This window comes from Lepus europaeus, chromosome 18 (assembly GCF_033115175.1).
Source record: "Lepus europaeus isolate LE1 chromosome 18, mLepTim1.pri, whole genome shotgun sequence".
Lineage (NCBI taxonomy): Eukaryota > Metazoa > Chordata > Mammalia > Lagomorpha > Leporidae > Lepus > Lepus europaeus.
Genome location: NC_084844.1, coordinates 46,122,801 through 46,148,645, shown reverse-complemented (window position 1 = coordinate 46,148,645; position 25,845 = coordinate 46,122,801). Strand labels below are relative to the sequence as shown.

Below are 25,845 nucleotides of genomic sequence, written 5' to 3'. Positions count from 1 at the left end.
GAGATCAAATTCAACCAATAACTGTTATACTGGCACAGCTGTAACCCAAGTTACTTCACACAGGAGTCATCTGTGGTTGAGCCATGGAGCTGGCTCTGTGTGCTACTCTATAGGCGTAGCCGTGGGGCACAGAGGTGCCAGGCACATGTCTTCGCGGAGTGAGTCCCCGCCATATGAGGATGACTGTGAAGGGCTTCTGCAGGCCATCGGGTGGTGTCAGTTACCTTTGGCTGGGGAACCGTCACCTTACAACCTCCACCCCTAAGGTTTCCAGTCTTAGACTAGGATTTTACCAGGATGTGAAAGTACTATGGATCAAAACACAAATACTTGGTAGATTACGGTTGAACTTTCCAAGATGTGAGAGATGGGTATCCTACCCCAAGTCAGTCACTAACAGTAAAATATTTACAGGACTCAGAGGGAATATGAGGCTGATGCTGGGATGAGCTAAGCAATGGACTCCTTATTCACTTTGCTGTAAGTTCAATCAGACCCCTGGGTAGCCACAGTGGAGGTTTCCAGTCACAGTAAATCTTTATAGAGACACTGCTTCTACCGGCATTATGGGGAGTGTCACAATGTGATTTATCAAGAAGGCTTTTAACACACACTAATGAGTACCCAGAGAGGGAAGAGAATGTCAGCTCCTAGTCCATCTGCCACACTGCAAACATTAATGCCTCCCTCGAGAGCATACGCTATCCTTTCTTGACAAACCAGAAACTAAAGCTAACGCTACAAGCCACTCAATTATTGTTGTTCCTAAGGGATTTATCTGTGTGTGAGAGAGGGAAAGCCCTACTTGAATATAAACTGGAAGAGATTCAGGGAAGACAGGAACTTGGAGCCCTGAATCATCATTTGAGAACCCTAACACAGTAGCCGGGCTGGGCTGACCTTCCCCAAGCCCTCTCCTGAGTACTCAGCCAAATTGCTTGTTTGATAATCGAGCAGGGGAGACACCGACCCTCTACACTGCCGGGTCTCACGGGAAATGGTGCTACAGCCAGATGCTGATTGGCGAAGGACCAAACCATTTCCTGGCTTCAAAACTCAAGGCAGAAACAGCCACACACAAGGCCATGGCCACAAGACATGCAGCTCTGTATTTACTCCATCTACCTTGGCAACGGAGTCCCATGACTTGCTCGTCTCCATTTCTAGTACCTGCCCAGGACCCAGGGACATTCACAGATGGATTCATTTTGGTGGTCACAGTACCAAGTACTACTGGGAGGAAGAGAAGGCTCAAAAGAAACAGAAATGACAGTCCCCACCATTAAAAAGCTTACACTCTAGCCATAAACAATGTGCATACAATAAATCACTGGAAAATAATTTTAATGATGCCAACCTGGGCAAGGGGTGGTGATGGCCATATAATTCAGAATAATAAGATTCCCTCAACTCATTTTTGTTTGTCTTGATGTGGCTGATGATTGTATTGCTATCACTCTATGACTTTAAGTAGCACATTTAGTTTTCTTATTAAGCTTCTTTTGGGTACAAATTAAAATTAGTTTGCCTGTAGTCACTAGAATGAGATCAGTTGCATTGTGAGCATGCTGGGTAGCGTGGATGGCATTAAAATAACCCATCTGGCATTGTGTAGAAAGGGTAAATATAGACCATTATACATTTTTCCAAATCCACAGAATGGACAACAGCAAGAGTGAAACCCAACGTAAACCATGGACTTTGGGGCAATGATGGTGTGTCAGTGGAGGCTTATCAAATGCAGCCAATGTACCACTGCGGTGGGCGTGCTGATGACAGAGGAGAGGCTACGCATGTGTGGCAGCAGAAGGCATGTGAGGAACCTCTGTGCCTTCTGCTCAATTTTGCTGTGAAAATAAAACTGCTTTTAAAACAAACCCAACCCAGTGCTGAAAATGCTCTGGGACTTACTTTGCGAATTTAATGCAGAACTGAGTGAAGTATTTCCGCGTGGAAGCCAGGTTGTCGCGGATGACAGGGACATTCTGCTTAATGTGAAGAATGACAGAGGTGACATAGGGGCTCTGGTCACCAACGTGCTCCACATTCTGCCACTGCATCTGAAATAGAGGAGAGGGCGAGGGTTGAGATCCTTTGCAGAACAGTGTCACCTGTTGCCAGGGCAGGGGCAGGGTGGAGTGGAAATGAATTCACAGCTTGGTACCACGGGAACTGGCTCCTTCTATCCTGGGAATTTGTCTGACCAATTTTTTTTTTTTTGACAGGCAGAATTAGACAGTGAAAGAGAGGGAGAAAAGGTCTTCCTTTTCCATTGGTTCACCCCCAAATGGTCGCTACAGGCGGTGAGCTGTGGCTGGCATGCTGTGCCGATCTGGAGCCAGGAGCCAGGTGCTTCCTCCTGGTCTCCCATGCAGGTTCAGGGCCCAACCACTTGGGCCATCCTCCACTGTCTTCCTGGGCCACAGCAGAGAGCTGGACTGGAAGAGGAGCGACCGGGACAGAATCCGGTGCCCCAACCGGGACTAGAACCCGGAGAGCCAGCGCCACAGGCGGAGGATTAGCCTAGTTAGCCACGGCGCCGGCCTTGTCTAACCAATTCTGTACTGGCTGATCATGAATAGTAACAAGAATGCCCACCGGTCATTCTCTCAAGTAATTGCTAAGAGTTTGGAATTCTTTAAAAGGGAAACTAGAAACGACACGTGAGCTTTGCTTCAAGGTCATCTGAGGTTGGGGGAGTGAACAGGGGTGTAAATTTGTGAAGCTGGGTGCTGGGCACACAGGGTTTATTGCACTGTTTTCTCTACCCATGAGTGTATTTGAAATTTCCCACAATAAAACAATTTAAAAGGTGTGCCTGTAGAATATTAACACTCTTAAAACCTTCAGGACCGTGACAAGATTTCATTAGCGGGAAAGGAGAAAGGATCTCTGACAAACACTAGGGGTGAGAAGGGGAGCAGGGCAGGAAAGAGGCCTGTGCCTAGGCCATGAATGAGCAGAATTAGGGTGTGTGTTCTGGAAACAACTGCAGTAAGCTGACTGCAGAATGGGCCCTAGAAAGCAGGAAGCAGCAATGGGGTGGCGCCCGCCTCTCACGGGTGTCTACAGAATGGGACAGCACCACTCTCGGTCTGCTGGCAAGCCCCAGGGAATGGGCGCTGTGATCTTAAGAAAAGCAGGCATATGCTGCAGTTCTGCTGAGTCAGCTTTCAGACTGGAGCTTCACTGTCTGCCACAGAGATCCTGCAAGCACAGACCGTACAATACGTTCACAGAGGGAGCTTGGTGGTTCTGAAGCCGGTGTCTCTGGCAAGGAAACACTGTTTTTATAGAGCTCCTAGGGAAAGGAGAAATTCAAGACGGAGTGAAGTTGTTTAAAAGAATCCTATTGTACATGGAAGAGTCCCCAGCCCTGGGAAGCTCAAACAACACCATGTTGTGTCCCAGTGTTTCTTCAAATCAGCAGGTACTCATATTCTGTAAGTGTTCAGTGTGCGTAAGCACACTGTGACCACCGCAAAGTGGGAACGGGTCTCTTTGCTGCTAAATGATAGGAAGACCAAGGTCCAGAGACATGAAGAGTCTTAAGCAAGGCTTTACAACCAGACAGGAAAAGGTCCCTAATTTTTCACTGGGGAAAAAACCGAAGCAAACAACGGAAGAACAGCAGACAGGTCTAATATGAACTTTATATTCCAATGCTTTGGTTATGTGTAATGTTTTCCACATTATCTCTTATCTTACTAAAGATGCTTCTTTTTCCATCTGACTTTGTAGCTTTGACCTATCCAAATAATGAGCACCTTAGGTGAGGTTAAATGAGCTCACAGGGTGAGGTCAGAACTGATGGGCCTCTGAAGTCTGCACTTCAGCTTCTCCCCAGAGCTGCAACAAGCCTTGGGGCAGAACACACTGGGTACAGAGAGAGCTAGGCAGGGCTTGACGCTCCCACTTCCAATCAACAAGAAGCTCCTCCATGGTAATCAGCATTGTTTTCCAAGTTGGAAGCATCATGTACTTCAAATCTGAGAAGAGCTTATAAACAATTACCAAAACACTGTATGTCTCCATTCATAGAGGAGGCCCATAAACAGAGGTGGTGAAGGGCTCTGTCACTGGTTACAAAGTAACTATTAGGCAAGAGGGCAGGGGAGACCTGGGACTTCCTCCAGTTCCTGCTGGTGAGTCTGTACATCATCTAATTCCTCTTGAAATCACTGGCCAAGTCAGTGCATATCCATGTTAGGAGTATATGGGAAAAGAAGTGATTTGCTTTAATACCTTAGCCAGTGATGACTCCACTGGTCAAGTTAAAAGAAGTATTAGCACTTAGCACAAGTCAAGTGAATTTATGATTTCAAGTACTAGAAAACAATCAGAATTGGCATTGCCTTCACTATTTTTTTCAAATTTATTTGCCAGGTAGAGTTATAGACAGTGAGAGAGAGAGACAGAGAGAAAGGTTTTCCTTCTGCTGGTTCACTCCCCAAATGTCCGCCATGGCCAGCGCTGTGCCAATACAAAGCCAGGAGCCAGATGCTTCTCCTGGTCTCCCATGCAGGTGCAGGGCCCAAGCACTTAGGCCATCCTCCACTGCACTCCCAGGCCACAGCAGAGAGCTGGACTGGAAGAGGAGCAGCTGGGACTAGAACCCATTGCCCATATGGGTTGCCAACACTGCAGGTGGAGGATTAACCAAGTGAGCCACAGCACCGGCCCCAACCTTTACTATTTTTTAAAATGCGCAAAACACAGCTGGTAGCAATTCTGTCTGGTCACTACTCCAGATGACTGAGGTCTCACGCAGCCCATCCAGGGTGACTGAAGGTTTGGGTTACTTGAATTGCCCAGGATACTGATGCTAGGTTGAACCTACAGTGTGTAGGTCACTTTGTCTTGGGAAAAGGTCTCCTGAGAAACTGACCTTCTTCAACTGAAAACTTCAGTTCCCACTTTTTCAGTTTGATTATTGGATTAAAGAGCTATAGAACAGAGACTTAGACATTCAGACTTTGGGAACATTTGGGAGACTAGAGTTAAGGTTTAGGATGCATCGCTGTGGCCCCGAGCAACGGATGTTTCGCTCAAGTGTACTTTCACTCACTCTTACTCCCCCTCCCCACTTTCACTCCTACAACAATCATTTGCTAGATTTACAGGTACCTTCTGTATGCACAGCACTGAACCATGCATTGTGTGGGAACAGTAAGGGGGAAGGAATATAATTTTTTAAAGATTTCTTTATTTGAAAGGCAGTGTTTAAAGAGGGAGAGGGAGAGACAGAGACAGAGAGAAATGGTCCATCTGCTTGTTTACTCTCCAAATGCTGCAACAGCCAGGGCTGGGCTAGACCAAAGCCAGGAGCCAGGAGCCAGGAGCTTCTTCTGGGTCTCCCATGAGGGTGCAGGGGCCCAGCAATTGAGCCATCCTCTGCTGCTTTCCCAGGCATATTATCAAGGAGCTGGATCAGAAGTGGAGCATCCAGAACTCACACAAGCGCCGATATGGGATGTTGGCATCACAGGTGGTAGCTTTGCCTACTACAGCACAACGCTGGTCAAAGGCAGAAGAAATATTTACAACCATCTACCTTGTGTGTACCCGGCCCTGGGGTTGACACTGTCACACGAACTTACTGCTGACAATGATGCAGTGAGGGAGGTATGGTTACTCTTGCTTTACAGACAGGCTTGAGGACAATGAGTGACAAGCCTAATGAGGCATAACTGGCAAGCTGGCGGGACTGAGACTGCTGGTTTGTCTAACTCCAAGGCCCATGTTATTTCTGTTTTACTGTGTTATTTTCCAAAAGAAGAGTTATTCCCCTAAATGAACTCCAAATTAGCTGAAAGAATTGTGGCAAGAAATATCCACATCTGGAATGAGGGTGTAAATATATCAATGATGCAGTAGTGGTGATGGTGGTACAGAGGAGGAAGGAACGACCTCTCTCACCTCTTTGCCCAATGATATGTGTTGGTTAACCCCAAAGGAAGGAAAAAAATCAAGATGATCTAGAACAGAAAGTAGAGGAACAAAGGATTTAAGAAGGTGTTTGTGTATTACCATTCACTGATGGGCTAATGGGAAAATGAATTTAAAAGCAATTAAAAAATATCAGAATAGTGGAGCCAGCACTGTGGCATTTTGGGTAAAGCTGCCACCTGCAGTGCTGGCATCCCATATGGGTGCCAGTTCGAGTCCCGGCTGTTCCACTTCCAATCCAGCTCTCTTCTATGGCCTGCGGAAATAGTAGAAGACGGCCCATGATGTTGGGCCCCTGTACCTACGTGGGAGACCTGGAATAAGCTCCTGGCTCCTGGCTTCAGATTGGTGCAGTTTCGGCTGTTGTGGTCAATTGGGGAGTGAACCAGAGGATGGAAGACCTCTCCCTCTCTTTCTGACTCTCCTCTCTCTGTGTAACTCTGACTTTCAAATAAATAAGTAAATCTTTTAATGAAAGACAATTCACGGAATGCTCTTAACATAGTGCCTCACACACATGAATTCCATGGTAAAGGTTAGTTTGGGTCGTAATTTTATTTTTTATTTTTTATTTTTTTGACAGGCAGAGTGGACAGTGAGAGAGAGAGACAGAGAGAAAGGTCTTCCTTTTTCCGTTGGTTCACCCTCCAATGGCTGCTGCGGCCGGCACATCATGCTGAGCCGAAGCCAGAAGCCAGGTGCTTCTCCTGGTCTCCCATGCGGGTGCAGAGCCCAAAGACCTGGGCCATCCTCCACTGCCTTCCTGGGCCATAGCAGAGAGCTGGCCTGGAAGAGGGGCAACCGGGATAGAATCCAGCGCCCCAACCGGGACTAGAACCCGGTGTGCCGGCGCCGCAAGGCGGAGGATTAGCCTGTTAAGCCATGGCGCCGGCCGGTCATAATTTTAATAATAAATTCTTTGTACTACAGAATATGCAACCACTAAAAATATGGTAACTCTCTAGATTAAATGATATAGAAAACTATTAACATCTGCTAAAGGAGAAAAACAGGTTATAAAACAATGTATAAAATATGAACTTATTTTCATTTTAAAATATATCCGCATAAAAAGAAATATATCTGTTCATTGGAATTATGGGTAATTTAAATTTTTTTTCTTTTAAAAATTCTAGGGGTGGGAGTTTGGTGTAGTAGTTAAGACATTGCTTGAGATGCTTGCACATCCATGTTGGAATGCCTGGGTTCAAGCCCTGGCTCTGCTCTCAATTCTAAAGAAGGTAATGTGCATCCTGGGAGGCAGCAGGTGATGTCTGAAGTAGTTGGTCCCTGACATCCACAAGGGATGCCTGGATGAAGTTCCTGGTTCCTAGCTACAGCCTGGCCCAGCTCTGCCTGTTGTGGACATTTGGGGAGTGAACCAATTGATGGACAATTTCTCTCACCACTCCCTCCCGCTTTCTGCCTATCCCCCCCACCAACGACAGAAAAAAAAAAAAAAAAAAAAAAAGACAAACTAAATAACTATTTTTTTTTTTTTTGACAGGCAGACTGGATAGTGAGAGAGAGACACAGAGAGGAAGGTCTTCCTTTTTGCCGTTGGTTCACCCTCCAATGGCCACTGTGGCCGGCGCATCTCGCTGATCCGAAGCCAGGAGCCAGGTGCTTCTCCTGGTCTCCCATGCGGGTGCAGGGCCCAAGCACTTGGGCCATCCTCCACTGCCTTCCCGGGCCAGAGAAGAGAGCTGGCCTGGAAGAGGGGCAACCGGGATAGAATCCAGTGCCCCAACCGGGACTAGAACCCGGTGTGCCGGCGCCGCAAGGCGGAGGATTAGCCTGTTAAGCCACGGCGTCGGCCAATAACTATATTTTCTAAAATGAAGGTGATTTGCTTTTATAATAAAATGTAGTTCTCTTTAATGAAAAAAGAAAGATGTGCCTTTATAACTAGAAAGTGAACTTGATGCTTTTCAAACCAGGGTGTTCTGTGGGCCTTCGGAAATAGATCTGCATTTTAATGGCAAGGAAAATGAGAACAAATTTGAGGACTGTTCTAGTTATTTCCAAATGTCTTTGGGGGATGGTAATATGACTTCCTAAATTAGTACATGTTCACAATCCTCAAACCGATTAGAAATTAGATGCCAGACTTTAAGGGAATTTAATTTGCATGGCTACTTTCTGTTTTTTTCTAAAACTACCATTAATGGGCAAAAAGCTAAGTATGTTTCATTTTGGACAGAGGGTTAAATTCTCTCAAGTTCATGTTGTGAGTGGTCCTAGGAAAAAGGACACAGTGAGGAGCAGGCCATGTGACCAATGGGCCTTATAAGGAGGCCACAGATCTTATTTCTCATCCTACTTGTAAGGCCATATTAGACATACTCATTCCTAAGGACTTGCAGAATTTATATCTAAAAGACAGAACTCTTTATATTTCCACCAAAACAGTCCAAACAACCATCTTTTCAAGAATCTAGAGACAGTTTTACTTCTGGCTTCACTACTAAGAGACCCATAGCTTTGGGCATAATATGAGAGTAAAATACTCAGCAAACAAACACATCAGAAGGCCAGTTCATTAATTTTCAAGAAAAAATATACCAAGCAGACTGGAATGTCTGGATTGGCTGCCCAACACACTTCCCCCTGTTGGGAAGTCATCAAGAAAAGCTGAAGACTAACATCTAACGCAGTGACCGAATGCCTGGTGAGCTCAGAACCGAGGGTGCATGAACACTTTGTCTGGGGCACACTGACCGACTGCTCTTATTGCTGCTGCTTCTTTTTCTTCTTCTTCTTCTTTTTTTTTGACAGGCAGAGTGGACAGTGTGAGAGAGAGACAGAGAGAAAGGTCTTCCTTTTCCACTGGTTCACCCTCCAATGGCCGCTGCAGCCGGCGCACGGCGCTGATTTGAAGCCAGGAGCCAGGTGCTTCTCCTGGTCTCCCTTGCGGGTGCAGGACCCAAGGACTTGGGCCATCCTCCACTGCACTCCCACGCAGTGAGCTGGCCTGGAAGAGGAGTAACCGGGACAGAATCTGGCGCCCTGACTGGGACTAGAACCCAGTGTGCTGGCGCCGCAGGTGGAGGATTAGCCTATTGAGCCGTGGTGCCAACCTCTTATTGCTTCTTTTAGGCAAGTTACTTGCCTGATTTTGCCTCCGTTGCCACATTTGTCAACATGACTTATTAAGAACTCCATATGCATAGTGTGGTGCCAATCCTGCAGAGAGGTAAGTTTGAGTGCTGACTCTGCCACATGCAAGTTAACAGATCTTGGACAACCTCTCTGGGTTTCAGTTTCCCTAACTGTGAAAGGGGGAGTAGCAGAACTACCTCATAAGTTGACTGTCAGAACTCGATGAGACAACGCATTTGGCTGTCTGATTCCTGGTAAGCCCTAATAAACAGTACCTTGCTACTGTCTCATTATTCTGAGGGCATAATGCAAAGCAGTCTGAAAGGTAAGGCTGACACAATCCACCAACAGCACTGCTGGGATCCAACAGTTACAGCTTTGGAAGCACCAGTGAACTTGCACCGTATTCTGCTTCCTCCCCTTGGCGCTGTCCTGTTTAAGGCTGCCCTGCCAGACCCCATCACTCTGCAATTTCCTCTCCTTGTCCAGCAGCAGGGCTCTTGCCCACGTCCAGGGGAGCTAATAGCTGAGTGTGGGCATTTGTAATTCTGACTTTTCTTCATTAAGCTCAAGGATGTTACCTGCTCAAGTAAGATACCCATTGAGAAGCATCATTTCATTTTCAACTGCACTTTTTGTGAGCCTAAAGATTTCAGGGAGCTGATGAACCTGCCACCTCCAAAGATGGCCAAGTCTCCTACTCTATGTCTGCCAGCCCCACCCAGCTAAATATGCTCACCAGAGTTATCCACATCTCACTTTGTCAGCAATCTTTGATCAAAAGGGTGTTTTTGTGGTCTTTGACTTCTCTGTCTACCCTCAAAGTCATCCAGCACTGCTGTAAAGTAAGTACTGTGCCATGCCACAGACACCCAGAGAAGAACACTTGTAGCCCTCACGTTGTTCAAAGCTGAACAGGGAAGGCAGAGATGCAAACATAACTGTAAAACAAAGCAGTCTTGTCGTCTAGACGGTGTGGTAGTTTGAAGGAGAAAGACGAATACTCCGGGTGAGGTAAGAACTGGTGACATTGTGAGAATAGCCACAACAATTGTCGAAAAACAGTGTTCAAAAAGAACAAACTTGGAGGACTTGCACTTCCTTATGTCAAAGACTACTACAAAGCTGTAACAGTGAAAAGGGTGCACTGTCACACAGACATGGATTAACGGGACAGAACTGAGAGTCCAGAAATAATCCAACCATTATGTATATCGGTAAGTGATTTTTTTCAAGAGTGGCAAACTCATCCAGTGAGGGAAAGATCATTCCTTTGGGGGGGGGGGCATTTGGTATATGGGTTCAGATACCACACAGGGCAACTGCATTCCACTTTGGAGTGCCTGGGTTTGAGTTTTGGCTCTTCTCCAGATTCTAACTTCTTGCTAATGCACATCCTGGAAGGCAGAAGTGAAGGCTTAAACACTTGGGTCTCTGCCATCCACACGGGAGACCCACATTGGATTTCTGGCTCTTAGCTTTGATTTGGCCCGGTCCCAGCTGTTGTGGGCATTTGGAGATTGAACAACTAGAAAGGAGATCTCTGCATGTTTCTCTATCTTTCTGTATCCCTGCCTTTCAAGTAAATTTTAAAAAGTAAAGAAATAAATATAAAAATAAAAATGGAATCCTCACTTCAACAAAGGGTGCTGTGAAAGCTGGATATCCGCATGCAGATACATGAAGCTAAATCCTATCTTCATACCGTCTACAAAAAACTAAGTCAAGATGGGCTGAAGACTTAAATGTAAGAGCTACAGATCTTGTAAATTTGTGATTTTGGCGTTAGGCAATTGTGTCTTAGCTGCTGACACCGAAGCATAAGTACCAATAAATTAACAAACAAATCTTTAGCAAAATCAAAGGATATTCTCAGGAAAGTAAAATACAAATGACAAGATGGGGGAACACATTTACAAATCATATATCTGATAAGGGTTCTGGTATCCAGATTATAAAAAGAACTTTTACAACTCAAGAATGGAAATCAACATAGCCCAATGTAAAAATGGGCAAAGGGCTTAAATGACATCTCTTCAAAGAGGATAGACACATTGCTAACAAGCACATGAAAAGGCACTCAACATATTCATCATTAGGGAAATGCAAATTGAAACTACAATGAGGTATCACTTGACACCCCGAAGAATGATATAATTTTAAAAAATGGAAAATAGGTGTTGGCAAAGATTCAGAGAAACTAAAACGCCATACTTTGCTGTGGGAATGTAAAATGGTACAGTCACCTTGGAAAACTGTTTGCCAGTTCCTCAAAATACTAAATGTAGAGTTATCACATGACTAAGCGGATCCACTCCTAGATACATATTGAAGAGAACTGAAAATAAAATCTTACACATGTATGTTCATAGCATTATTCCTAATAGCTAAAAAATAGAAATAACTCAAATATCCACCAAATGATGAATGGCTAACAAAAGGTGGTGGATCTATACAACAGAATATTATTCAGTTATAAAAAGGAATGAAGCACTGATATATGGTACACCACAGATGAAGCTAAAACACTATGCTAAGTGAAGGAATTCAGGCAAAAAGGTCGTATGTCATATGATTCGATTTATGTGAAATGACCAGAGTAGGAAAATCCATGGGGACAGAAAGTAGATTAATGGTTGTCAGGGAAACAGGGCGTGACTGCTAATGGGTATAGAGTTTCTTTTAGGGATGAAAAAGATGTTGTAGAATTTTTTAAAAAAGGTATATCTTTTATTTGAGAGAGAGAGGGAGATAGAGAAAGAGGGAGAAAGAGAAAAAGAGAGAGAGAGAGAGAGAGAGAGAGAGAGAGAGAGAGAGAAAGAGAATTTTCTATCCGTTGTCTCACTCCCCAAATATCCACAACAGCCAGAACAGCCAGGGCTGGACCAGGCTAAAGTCAGGAGCCAGAAACTCTATCCTGGACTCCCACATGGGTGGTAGGGATCAGGTACTTGGGTCATCCTCTGCTGTTTTGCCTTGCACATTAGCAGGAAGCTGGATGAGAAGTGGAGCAGCGGGGACTCAAACCAGCACTCTGATACAGGAAGCCGGCACTGTAAAGGGCAGCTTAATTCACTGCACAGCAATGCCAGCCCTGATCCTGTGGAGTTCTATAGTGAATATGCTCCTGTGAATATTCTAAAACCCACTGAATCAAACACTACAGAAGGACAGATTTTGTGAATATGGATTATACTTCAGTTTTTTAAAAGGGGGCAGATATCTGAACTAAATCTTAAAAGGTGTTATTAAGTAGACAATAATGGGAAGAAAATTCTAGGCAGAAAGAATAGAATGAGGAAAGGTATGGAAGCCACAAAAAAAGCAATGTACATTTAGGAATGTGGAAATGGCTCAGAGACTAGAGTACGGGAACTTACACAGGTGTGTCCGAATTGAGCTAATAAGCTGGCCAAGGGACAAATAATGACAGCCCTATAGGTCAACAAGGGGGAGATGGTGTGGTGCCGTCAATGGGAATGAGGTCTCCTCTAGGAGGGTGAGATATCAAATTGCCTGACTCAGTCCATCTTGCCAAGGAAGCCTCTGCTATTAACTGAGAACCATCCAACAACTCTACTCCCCTCTGGCAAGCACAACTTCCACTTCCCTGACCACTTACAAAACACATTTACTTACAACCCAGATTCTTCTGAGTTTTCCCTAGCAGAGTAGAAATTCTGTGAGGACAGTCTTGACTGCGTCAGTCCATGTTCAGAGTGCCCTACGGAATTCCCAAGATGTTTAATGAGACTGACAATTTTGACAAAACCTTCAACTTCCTTAGCTTTACAAACCTTGCTCATTTGGCATGAATGCCCTCCTACTCGCAAGTTTGTTCAAACTCACCCTGCTCTATCCCCAGACGCTATGTCCTCCGAAGGCTTTCCTTGCCTCCCTTCTTGGCTGTGAACTCGCCCCTCTTTTAAAGAGGCTGTATTTTGTACTTTTCTTAAGGTATTGATTTTTTTCAGACCTTCATGGTACAGTTCTCTTGCTCCATACTTACTGGGATCCAAGCACCGTAGGATACTACAGTCAGTGCCTTGCCCAGCTTTGCAATTCCCAGCACTGTGTTGGGTAAAGTCTGAAATGAACTGTTCAACTAGTGGCAAAGGTGACAGAATCAGAGACAGAAATAATCATTACCACAAAAGTTTTTAAAAAATCCTAGAAGAAACAACACAAAACAGGATGCAGGCACAAGTAATAGTGTGTGTTGAATCAATTTGTGACCACTTGGCTTGTTGATTTTCATCACATGGATTTCATTTTGCTAGAACTCCAGAAGACCCAGACAAAAAATTAACGGTCTCCCAGATGCTGCCTGCCCAAGTCTGTGGTTTTCCTATGATATAAACAAAAGATTCTGAAGGTAGGCTCTCTGCTAATTCTTGCTGATGTGGGTCTGGGGGCAGGCTAAGGATAGGGGGATTTTGAGGGAAATCCACCTAATGAGCTGACAGTTCGTGTAAGCAACACCTGCAGTGTTAAGCTCCCTCCAACTGTTATTGTACTGGCAAAAAAAATTCCACTCTTACTTTGGTAAATGCAAAAATTCTTTCACCAGCTGCATTCCAATCTAAAGTGTGTGGCAGTTCAAGAGAGATGGCAGCTGGAACATATCACATTCAGGATGTAGGGAATGCTCACCAGCAGCTAGGGGATAATCAGAGCCTACAAAATGAACCCTGAGAGCCATGTTCCTTTAAGGAAATGGATTAGCTTCAACCTGCCTGCGCAGAGTATTCTGCTTCTAAACACCGAGAATATTAGAAATATATGTCGTAACTGATTGGTGAAAGGCTCAGTCTTTTGAAGAGAAACTCGGAGACAGCTGTTATTTCAGGACTTCCCTCTTTGCTTCATGAAACTCCAAAGCCTAAGTTTTGGTTCTAGCCTCATTTTTCTTAAATATTTACAATCTATGGCAAGATCAAATGTAGACCAAATGCCTGCTAACCCGGCCTTGTGACATGGCCACTCCTCCTGACAAGAGGAAAAGAGAACCAACATTTCTTGAGCACCTTCTATGTGACTGGCACCAGACCAGCCCCTCTCTTCATGTTCTATCCTCACGACAAGTTGGAGAGGCAGACATCCACATTTCACCCACAGAAGAGCCAAGCTGGGCCCACTCAGGAAAAGTCATTTGGTCAACACCCTCAAAGGAAAACCTGGAAGGGTCAGATCTGACTCAAAGTCAAGGTTCTTTCCGTTGCCCTGTGCTACTGGCCTGGATGCTTCAAAGTAGTTGTTTCTCCAGAATGTGCAAGAATGCTACCACAGCCTACGACTCTGGAATCAGAGCTGGCAGGCATTTTCTGCAAAGGAACAGACAGTAAATATTTTAGGCTTTGTGAGCAACATGGTCTTCCTGTTGTCACTCAGTTCCACCACTGTGGCACAAAAACAGCTACAGGTAATATGTAAATGAACAAACGTGGTTGTGGTCTCAAAAAAATGCATGAAAATAAGCACTTGGCTTCCTGGTTACAAGGCAGCTTCATGCTGTTTGGGCTTAGAAAGCAATAATCGCCTATTTCCAACTTAATCAGCACATATGAGAGTGTTCTATATTCAAGACAAGATGGGGGCAAGGTAGGCAGAGAGCAGCATTGTGGAAGAGCCTGCAGCGCTGGAATCATACCTGGGTGCCACTTCGTGTCCTGCTCCCTACTAAGGGCCTGGGAAAGGCAGTAGCAGACAGCCTGAGTGCTTGAGGCCTTGTCGCCTACGTCAGGAACCTGAAGGAAGCCCCTGGCTCCTGGCTTTGGCTTGGCCCAGCCCCAGCCATTGTGACCATTTGGGGAGTGAACCAATGGATGGAATATCTCTCTCTCTGTCTCTCCCTTTCTCTCTGTAACTCTGACTTCCAAATAAATGTCTTAAAAAAAAAAAAAAAAGGACAATATCAGGGTGGTACAAGATTTGATCCATGCACTTAAGGAATTATATTCTTTTGAGAGGAAGAAAAGGCACAAGCACATAAAAGCCAAATACAGCAACCAAAGTGGCACAGAATCACCAAAGCAGTGGATCTGAGGGCCAAGGGCTGACTGACAGGCTATCACAATATTAGAAAACCAGAGTTGACAACTATTAAATAGTTTTGCATTGGCACCAGAGCTCAGAAAGAGTCAGAAAAACTTCTCAGTGGACAAGAATGAAGAATGAGTCAGAGTTACTGCTTTAAGCACTAACAAAAACAACCATTCTGGGGAGACCACAGTAAGGTTTTTAGCATGCGTCAGATGCTAATCAAAGATTCACCAAACACATTTGCCACCCCCCCCCCACTCCCACCCCTCTACAAAGGACAAGCAACTGACAAAAGGCAAAAGGCACTAGAAAAAGTGAGTGCCCCAGGCAACTCTGGGAGGTCCTTCCATTCTCCTCTCGCTGGTATCTTAAGCCTTGAAGAGCAGAGAAGCAAGGGGCTATGGAAACTACCATGGTCACCCTTGGAAGCCTGGTAAGGACTGGTTTCCTGAAACAGTACCTTGCTCATGGCAGTCAGGGCAGGATCACAAGCAGCATCGAGGTCCTGAACCAGCAGCTGAATACTGCTGGAGATGACACTGCAAATCAAACAAATTACTCTGGTCACCACTGAGACAACGGTCACCTCCTGACTGACACAGCTCCTTCAAACAGTCCAGACACGCGTGTACAAGTGAGATGCGTCATTCTGTCGGGAAGGCATGAGCTTTGATGAATGACAATGGAAATGCTGTCTGGCTCTCTCTGCGTGTCATGACCTTCCTTGGAGTCAACCCCATCACGACACAAGGTTCCAGGTCAGTCTCCCTGACTGCAATTTCAGAAACCCCTCTTTGCAGCCTCCCTCAAAAGTACCCATTTCCCAAAAATATTTATGTCAGAACCAAAAAAAAAAAAAAAAAAAAAAAAAAAAAGAGAGAGAGAGAGAGAGGTAAGAAAAGAGGAGGAAACAAACTGAGAATCTTGATTTTTCCTACATTTAGTGGTTGACGCAAAAGCAAAAGCTTGGCTCCTCTGTTTCATTTAATGGCAGCAGTAGAGCAACTAACCACAACAAAAACACTGCAAGGTAACACTGAGGAAATATTCCAAACGGTGTTACTGTTTGAACTTACTGGGCAGAGTTGCCAAACACAGGCACACACGCACACTGGCTGAAATCTGGTCGTTCACACGCCCTGTTTCAAAACACGGGAGGGTGGGCCTGGCCCTCTGTGGATTCAGGTGACAGACAGCACAGAGGAGACCTGGAACCTGACTTTCCTGCAGGGATGGTTATGGGAAGATTTCTTCTCTTTGATTATTTTCCATAGCGCCACAGTGAAGACCCTATAAGCTAAAAGAATGCCTGCATCTGGGGAGGCAGAACGGGAGGCAGTTGCGCCACTTTTAATGCTCGTCCTTAGTGGCTGGTGCAGAACAACCAGGCCCAGCAGAAGGCTCTGGAGACCTCTTAGGTTCTGTAGTGACTAAAGTTCGCAGCCTGGGACATGCAGCTTCAAGAAGCAGGGAGGGCAGGCCCTGGCAATCACGAGTGTGAGGTACGTACGTGCTGAAGGTGTCCATTTCTCCAGTTAGATTGATTCGTTCAGTCAGACTTACATCAACTTTTTCTTTGAGTTTTTCTTCTAGCTGTCAGGAAATGAGAGAAATAGAAACATGTCTAATGATTACCGAAAGGAGTAAGCTAACAATAATAGTTAACCTTAAGTCTGATGACGCAGGTATGATTTTATGTATTGACTCATGTAATTTTCACACCCCTATGAAGAAGATTCTAGAATTATCCCCATTTTGTACATGAGAAAAGGGAGGAGCTACCTACTTAAAATACTAAGTAGTAGAGCCAGGAATCAAACTTCCTCCAAAACCTGTATCCTTTAGTGCTCTGCTTTTTATGACACATCTATAACTCCCATCATTAATTCTGAGAAGATCCAGATTTTAAGATACTTTGTGATTCATGAACTGCAGACTTGATAGTGGTGGTAATACCAGGTAAAATAGTAAGTGTTAGAATGAGCCAATCTCCTAGAGAAAGTGTTGGGGAATACATTGGGAAACAAAAGAAATATGGTCCCTGACTTCATTAGCCTATGGTCTGGGACAGAAATAGCCAAAATGCCCCCAGAGTCTCAAAGAAAAATACAATTGGCCAGGAACTGTAACTATTTGAAAACATCCCTGGAAATTGGTTAATATAGCACTTCGAAACCTCTCAAACTCTAAGAATAACATTTCATTTTAAATTTCAAAATGCTCTTAGGGGTATATAAATCAGTGTAAGATTTTTGGGAAGCAATTTAGTAAGTATACACACACTCTTTTTTTTTTTTTTTTTTAAGATTTATTTATTTATTTGAAAGTCAGAGTTACACAGTGAGAAGGAGAGGAAGAGAGAGAGAGAGACGTCTTCCATCCAATGGTTCCCTCCCCAGATGGCCGCAACAGATGGAGCTGCGCCGATCTGAGCCAGGAGCCAGGAACTTCCTTGGGGTCTCCCACTTGGGTGCAGGGGCCCAAGGACTTGAGCCATCTTCTACTGCTTTCCCAGGCCACAACAGAGAGATGGATCAGAAGTGGGGCAGCCGGGACTTGAACCGGTGCCCATATAGGATGCTGGTGCTACAGACTGGGGCTTTAGCCCACTGAGACACAGCGCAGGCCCCTGGCACGATTTCTTGAATTTTAGTTTCTAATTCTTCATTGTTCAGATTCTGATTTCTCTTTAGTTTCTTTGTCCATTTCTCTTGACTTCTCTGTAATTTTTTCTTTAAGGAAACTGGGTTGTTTCCCTGTAGGTTTTCTCATGTTTGGGTTTTGCTGATAAAGTTTACAGTTATTAATTGACCTGTTCCTGTGTCCCTTTATTTCCTGTAAATGGGTAGTTAGAAGTGAAAGCTTGATCAGGTTCACATTCTTTGTTCTGAGAAGACTTTGTGACGGCACAGATTTGAGATCTCAGCAGTGCTGCAGCTCAGTGCCCGCACCCGTTACTCCATTAGCAAGTACAGACACTGATATTTTAAATTTATCTTTTCTTCTTCTTTCTTTGTTTAACTTTATTTATTTAGTTGAGGGGAAAAGAGGCGGAAAGAGGGATCCTATCTGCTGATTTACTCCCTAAATGCCTGCAACAGCCATAACTAGGCTGAGACCATAGCAAGTAGTTTGGAACTTAATCCAGATCTCCCATGTGGGTGGCAGGAGCCCAGTTAACTATCTTCCAGGTTCTGAAGTCAGAAGCAGAACTACACATCCCAGCTATATTAATCACTAGGCGAAAAGTCCACCTATCTTCTTTACTTTTTAGCTAAACTTCAGCTACAAAGAGAAACTTCTTCCTGTTAATGATACATATCAGATATGAAAGGCAGGATAAAAACTTTTCCTTTATTTATCAATATTCGATTTGTACCGGTGGTTCCTTAACATCTTCAAAGGTGATCTTCAAAGGTGATAAATGAAATTTTTTAAAATATTTATTTATTTATTTGAGAAGCAGAGAAAGAGAAAGAGAGGTCTTCTGCTGGTTCACTCCCCAAATGGCTGCAACGGCCGGAGCTATGCTGATCTGAAGCCAGGAGCCTAGAGCTTCTTCCAGGTCTCCCACATGGGTGCAGGGGCCCAAGGACTTGGGCCATCTTCTATTGCTTTCCCAGGCCATACCAGAGAGCTGGATCGGAAGTGGAGCAGCTGGGTCTCGAACCAGCACCCACATGGGATGCCGGCATTGCAGGCAGCAGCTTTACCTGCTACGCCACAGCACCAGCCCAAAGAATGCTACTTTTTTTTTTTAATTTATTTTTTATTTATTTATTTATTTATTTTTATTTTTGACAGGCAGAGTGGACAGTGAGAGAGAGAGAGACAGAGAGAAAGGTCTTCCTTTTGCCGTTGGTTCACCCTCCAATGGCCGCCGCGGTAGCGTGCTGCGGCCGGCGCACCGCGCTGTTCCGATGGCAGGAGCCAGATGCTTATCCTGGTCTCCCATGGGATGCAGAGCCCAAGCACTTGGGCCATCCTCCACTGCACTCCCTGGCCACAGCAGAGAGCTGGCCTGGAAGAGGGGCAACCGGGACAGGATCGGTGCCCCGCTGGGGACTAGAACCCGGTGTGCCGCTGCCGCAAGGCGGAGGATTAGCCTGTTAAGCCACGGCGCCGGCCCAAAGAATGCTACTTTTATAATCAGGAAAAACAACTTTCAGTAAATAAAAATGGCCACATATATGAGTCATCAAAAGTTTCTGATCTAGTAATACTTTTAGAATTTCTAAGAATTTGTTCTAGAAAAGACGAAACATTTAAGATGCTACATTCAAAAGATGTTATTTATAGAACTTTTACAAAAGCAAAAATTTGAACAACAAATAATTATCAGGGACATTGTTAAATAATGTGATATAGTCCCTTAATGGAATGTTATATAGCTACAAACAAGGGCAGTAATAAAGATAGTACAGCAACAGAAGACATGATAATGCTATAATAAAGAATACAAAATTGAATTCAGGCTATAAGATATAAAGCTATCTATGAAAAAGGATTGAAAAGGATTGAAAGAAAATATCCCAAATTGCTAAACAGAATTATTTGAAGGTGCTGGGATTGAGAGCGATTATTTTTATTGTTTACATTGTGGCTATTTTACTCTTAAAATAGTGCATTTATATGTGTGTATGACTTTCTGCACACACAAAAAATAGTTAAACAGGGTTTCTATGGGGCTGGCATTGTGCTGTAGTGGGCAAAGCTGCTGCCTGAGACACTGGCATCCCACACGGGGGCTGGTTTGTGGCCCTGCTGCTCCACTTCCAGGCCAGCCTCCTGCTAATGGCCTGGGAAAAGCAGTGGAAGATAGGAGTGCTTGGGTCCTTGTTGCCCACGTGGGAGACCCAGATGAAGGTCCTGGCTCCTGGCATCAGCCTGGCTCAGCTCTGGCTGCTGCAGACACTTGGAGAGTGGACCAGTGAATGGAAGACCTCTCTTTCTTCATTTCTGCTTCTCTCCTCATCACTGTGACTTTCTAATAAATAAATAAATCTTTTTTTTTTTTTAAATAGTGTTTCTTCATAAAAGAGCTTGGAGCCCTGCCCCGGAGGCCCTCACAGACACTGCCATCTTGCCCTGGAGTACTGGCACTAAGTGGATTGCTGACCGCAAAGTGTTACAGGTCATCCCCTGTGGCATGCAGCGTGATCACATCCCCAGCAGGGCAGCGCCTCTGCCTCTGGCTGGCTCGTCCTCAGCTGTGGGCCTGCGGGAACACTTCTCTAGTTCCAGCTCCTGCATTTGTGCCCTGTCTATCCTTTACAACTGTCTTCCTATGATCCAGACATGGGTACATACATACAAAAAGGTGGGAGGGCGGACTCTTCCCAAATTGCGTTCTTCCTCTCTGCCTTAGGAGATCCCAGACCAAACGTGAAAAAGAACTTCTAATCCCATGTCGAAGGCTGAATGGAAAGTTATTCCAGATCTTCCTTTGGCTCCATCAGTTCTCTGAACTACTGCCATTTGGGGACTCCAACAGTCATCACTCTTTCCTGCTTCAGTTCCCGAACGTCAGCATCCCAAACAATGGTTGTTTGTTTCGGCAGAGTGAGAATGCCATATCAATTTCAGGAGACATATAAAAACCCGAAGGATTTTTCTGCTTAGCTTAGTAACACTTCTAAGGGTGGAAGAACTGCCCCTGACTCATCGCCACCACAGGCTGGGTCCTAGTACCATTAAGCATGCTCTTAATTTCCTCCTATGGGAGACGGTGCTGCTGACCCACTTTCAGGAGGTCACGCCCGCTGGGCGGCTCACACAGCTCCGGGAGGAGGCCAGTCACACGTTTCTGCCCAGTCTCCTCTGAACAAGGCCCTTCTGTAGGATGGCTGCCTCAGCAGTCTTTTGGCTGTACCCTGAGTTCGCCTCTGTGGGAGGCCAACCGGTCTGCCCAAGGCTGCATGTGGCCTTGTTAGGGCAGGGACTTCCTGACTGAGCAGTGTGGCCCACAGTTCAGGACAATGAGGTGGTAGGCGGGGCGGCCGGGAAGGCTCACCTGCTGAGTGGTGGCCAATGAGGTGGTGGGCGGGGCGGCCGGGAAGGCTCACCTGCTGAGTGGTGGCCAATGAGGTGGTGGGCGGGGCGGCCGGGAAGGCTCACCTGCTGAGTGGTGGCCAGACAGTACTCTGCTGTGCTCAGGATGCTGCAGAGGAGGCAGAGCTCCTCGAGGGTGAACTTGGCAGCTTCTGAGCCCTCCTTTTCCTTGAGGAGGCTGCTGATGGTCAGCCCTCCGCTGCTCGTGGTGGTTCTGAGGAGGAAGAACAGGAACTGGTTAGGCTGGAATGCCTAACTTGCTCCCTCAACTGGAAACTGCGCGTTTTAAGACAAAGAAGACGGGGAGGAAAGGCTGGATGCAGCTCTAACAAATCCACAATGAGTCCTTTTCCTATTGACCCTACCTTGACCATCATCTGTTAAGATTCTCTCACCAAAAAGGGAGAGAGGATTCTAAGCGTCAGCCAGTAGCTGGTCATACTAACCACGGTGATCTCATGGTCACAGAGAAGGCCACTAGGCTGCTTTCCTCTTTAGCTTGGAATTTCCTGATACGCAGAACTCATTTAGGACCACTGGTAGCTCAACAGCTGGTCCCCAACTACTTGTGTCAATGAGGAAAATCCTGCACTGGAAGTTGTGTATTGTGCTGTGGAGTACACAAGTGAACAATATGACATGGTTCATGCTCGGGAGACCAAAAAGCATCTCACACCTCCACAACTGCATTTTCTGTGGGGCAGCCCCTCACCCTCAGCCCCAGCTCCCAAGTGACTTCTAAGGTGGTAACCTTACCCACTAGTGTTAAGATGCTTTGGAATCCTCTGTGGGTTCCCTTCTCCTTGCCCCCACTTTTGTGAGCAGTCTCTTTACTATGAAAATCCCAGCTGAGGATGCCATTTGTTTCCTGCTGGGATACTGACTGAGACCCATGGGAAAATGCTCCCAGAATGATATTAAGCTAAAAGCAGCAAGCAGGGTATAGAGCCATAAGCAGCCTAGTCCCAGTTCTGTTAAACAAACAAATGAAAGCACACATATCACATACATTGCATATAAAAGATGGAAAGATAGATACCAAACAGTTGAACAAGTTTTCACAGGTGGTGAGATTATAGATTACAGATTTTAATTTTCTTCTTCATGCTTTTCTGTGTTTTCTAAGCTATAATGAACTTGTATTATCTCCATAATTAGCACAAAATTCTTAAAAATTTAAAAAATAATTTCTTCTATAGTAAAAGAAGTTATCATTAGTAAAACATACCTGTCACTTCAAATCTGGAAAGGATTTTATTCTTTTTCCTCCAAATAATGTAAAACTCCCATAAGTGACATATTTTAGTGACAATGACAGAAACTAACTCCAGGATTATTAAATTTAATGATGGGAGATTTGTAAATGCTAGAATCAGAAACATTACTTATGGTCATGATATATTACAGTAAAAATTACTGTATAACCAACCTGGCTCTAAAGCCCCATCTCAAATTATCCACTTACTTTAAGCAATAAGCAATGTAACAACATTTTACGTCCAGACTAATACAGTGTTAAGCAATGCTCCTGTCTCCACCAAATCCTACCATACCTTTCAACAACAGACTGTCCTGCAAGATGCAAACACACGGTAAGAAACACTTGGGAACCTAACAGGACAAGGGAAACAGCATTGACATGCCTCCCTCGTGGCTAGCACTCCAGGGCATCATTCCACTGAATGAGGTCTGAATGAAATTGCTGATGCTATGTTAATTGTTATTTCCATCATCATCTCACTTTTATTTGGGGGGAAGGGCAGGCACCTATAGTGGAATTCGTGTAAATGAAGCCCCATGTTAGTGGAACAGAATCCCTTGAGACCACTGTGGTAAGATCTGACCTAGAGTGGCAGCCAGCATGGGCATTTCTGCTAATGGTCTTGATCAGCTGCGGAATGTCGTTAGGGAGGAAATAGTTTCAGGCCCTGGGGAACTCAATCACACTGTTTTCCTCCTTAGTAGTTCAGTAAACAACTTCAGAGTGGATTACCTAGAAGATTCCATATTTAGGCATACTTACGATCTCACTTCACCACCCAGACCACGAAGAATAGGACTCACTTGGGCAGGTTGCCAGAGAGGATTTTCCAGGCATATTCTCGGAGGTACTTCTGGAAAATGGTGGTCAGGGCGATCATTGGCTCCCCGGTGCTGAGCTGAGAGCACTGCACCATGCACTTCTTGTAGTAGACAAAGAGGTCAGCACAGCTGGGGAGCACGGCACCCCCTTCATCAGTATTGGGCTTAGGTGGTCCTTGGGCTTTGAAATCAGCCACAAACCGATCTATCAACTCTCCGAGGTTTCTAGAAAGAAAAAACAAAATGTTCTTTTACTTCAAGAAAGGTAAGGCAAATGTGCTTTTTTGCAATGTACATAAATTACTGCTGAATAATCATTCCTACTGCTTCTCATCAATATCCTCACTCACCACCACCACCCCTGTGCTAAGGGTGGCAGCGAAGCTCGGCATTTGTAGGCCGTTTTATGTTCTCAGGGCATTTCATTCCCACATCGACCCAAATTCCTATGAAAGACACGAGGTAATTGTTGGCCCTCTAAAAGAAGAGAAATTAAGACTGAGGATGTTTGTCGCACAATTCAGTGGTAGAGCTGAGTCTAGAATCCAAGTACGTGCAGTGGTTCTACTACCATATTCGTACCATCACCCCTTCCACAAGTGAAGGCCCTAGACAACAGCAATCATTTTCTGCACACTTATGCTCTAGGAGGTATTAGGTTGGTGCTTTGGATGCATCATCTCATTGAATTTCATTTATCCTTCACAATAACCTTACAAAGTAGGTACTACTCTCACTTTTAAAGTTAACCACTCTACTACTTAAAACACAAAGTTATGATGTCACCAAATATTTAGACATCACAAACCTAAATGTGTCCAAGAGACAGATGCCTAAACAAAGGGAAACTGTAAAAACACACACAAAAAATTAACACTTGTCTTCTCTTTAAATGCAGCTTTTTCTTAGAACTTCCAAAATCAAACACATTAAAAAAAAAGAAAGAAAGAAAGAAAGAAAAAATATATCCTGTGACACAAGAGGGTAGGAGCAGCTCCAGATCTGCCCTAGGTCCTGGTGGTAACAACGGGTGTAATTTTCCTCTCTTTCTCACTGCCAGATCCCTGAATGTGCCTTGGCCACACGGAGCCAGGACTCGTCAGAATCCAGCAGAGCTCTGTCCATTGTTCTCTGCGCTGCACTGCACCGCTGTGCTGTGTGAACAATGGGAGGGACCCCCTCTGCTCTTGACATTTTGCATCTTTTTAGGTTTCTGTCTAAGGCTACAGGAATCCAGCTGTGTTTTTAAAATGTATTTATATAATAGTCAAGAAGAAGAAAAAAAAAGAACCACACACAGCATCAATTAGCAGGGACAAGAAAAAACTGACATTTTACTCCAGGGCTTTGTTATTGGAGGTTTATTATATCCAGATGTGGCTACTCTGCCGTCAAAGAACTTCAGGCCTAGGCTGGGTCTTTGTCTGTGGCGACAGAAAGCAGGGAAGACTCTCACTCATTTGCCCTGGGAAGCTACGTGGTCACCACCCCTATTCCTCACAACCTCTTCTTGCCTCAAGTTTCCCCTGGCCCTCCAGCCTCTCCTCCACAGCTCCCCCTACACACTGCGCAGTGAGTGTCACCTCCTCACCCCATGACCACCCCCTCCTGCCTGGCTGCCACGCTCTCCTTCCACATCTCATTCACTCTTAAAGTTCTGCTCAGGTTTCACATGTACAACCACTCACATCAATCCTCTCTTGCAACCACAACATCTACCATCTATCATGCACTGACACTGGATTAGGAAAAAAAAAATTCTTCTTCTTCTTTTTTTTCCTTTTTGACAGGCAGAGTGGACAGTGAGAGAGAGAGAGACAGAGAGAAAGGTCTTCCTTTGCTGTTGGTTCACCCTCCAATGGCCGCCGCGCTGCAGCCGGTGCACGGTGCTGATCCGAAGGCAGGAGCCAGGTGCTTAACCTGGTCTCCCATGGGGTGCAGGGCCCAAGCACTTGGGCCATCCTCCACTGCACTCCCGGGCCACAGCAGAGAGCTGGCCTGGAAGAGGGGCAACTGGGACACAATCTGGTGCCCCGGCTGGGACTAGAACCCGGTGTGCCGGCGCTGTAAGGTGGAGGATTAGCCTATTGAGCCGTGCCGCCGGCCAGGAAAAAAAATTCTGTTAATTGACTCACTCACTCATTCATTCACTCATTTATCCATTCAGCAGAGGCAAAGAAAAGCAGAGAGAGGACATTCCCATCAGCTGGTTCACTCTCCAAATACCCACAATGGTTAGGGCTAGGCTGAGGTGGAAGCGGAGACAAGAATTCAATCTGTTTTTTCCCACACTGGTGGCAGGAACCCAGTGACATGATGCATCACTGCTGTCTTCTATGGTCCGCATTGGTAGGAAGCTGCAGCTGGGTAATAAACCCAGACACTTTAATATGGGACAAGGGCATCTTAACCACTGGCCTTGATGCTTGGTTTTTTAACCCTTACTTATAAAGTGTAATGACACCATGGGGCCAGCACCATGGCTCACTAGGTTAATCCTCCACCTGCAGCGCCGGCATCCCATATGAGCGCCAGGTTCTAGTCCCGGTTGCTCTTCTTCCAGTCCAGCTCTCTGCTGTAGCCCAGAAGGACAGTGGAGAATGGCCCAAGTGCTTGGGC

General features: G+C 45.3%; 1 protein-coding gene across 1 annotated transcript in view; it reads right to left on the bottom strand.

Annotated features, from left to right (window-relative positions):
- VPS53 (VPS53 subunit of GARP complex) overlaps window positions 1-25,845 on the bottom strand; it is a 150,738-nt gene that overhangs the window by 21,785 nt on the left and 103,108 nt on the right. The window contains exons 14-18 of the mRNA XM_062215673.1: window positions 23,209-23,451; window positions 21,211-21,358; window positions 16,604-16,686; window positions 15,554-15,632; window positions 1,912-2,060 (exon numbers count right to left, since the gene is read on the bottom strand). Of these exons, the coding sequence (XP_062071657.1) occupies window positions 1,912-2,060; window positions 15,554-15,632; window positions 16,604-16,686; window positions 21,211-21,358; window positions 23,209-23,451 (702 nt within the window). The remainder of the gene's footprint in view (window positions 1-1,911; window positions 2,061-15,553; window positions 15,633-16,603; window positions 16,687-21,210; window positions 21,359-23,208; window positions 23,452-25,845) is intronic.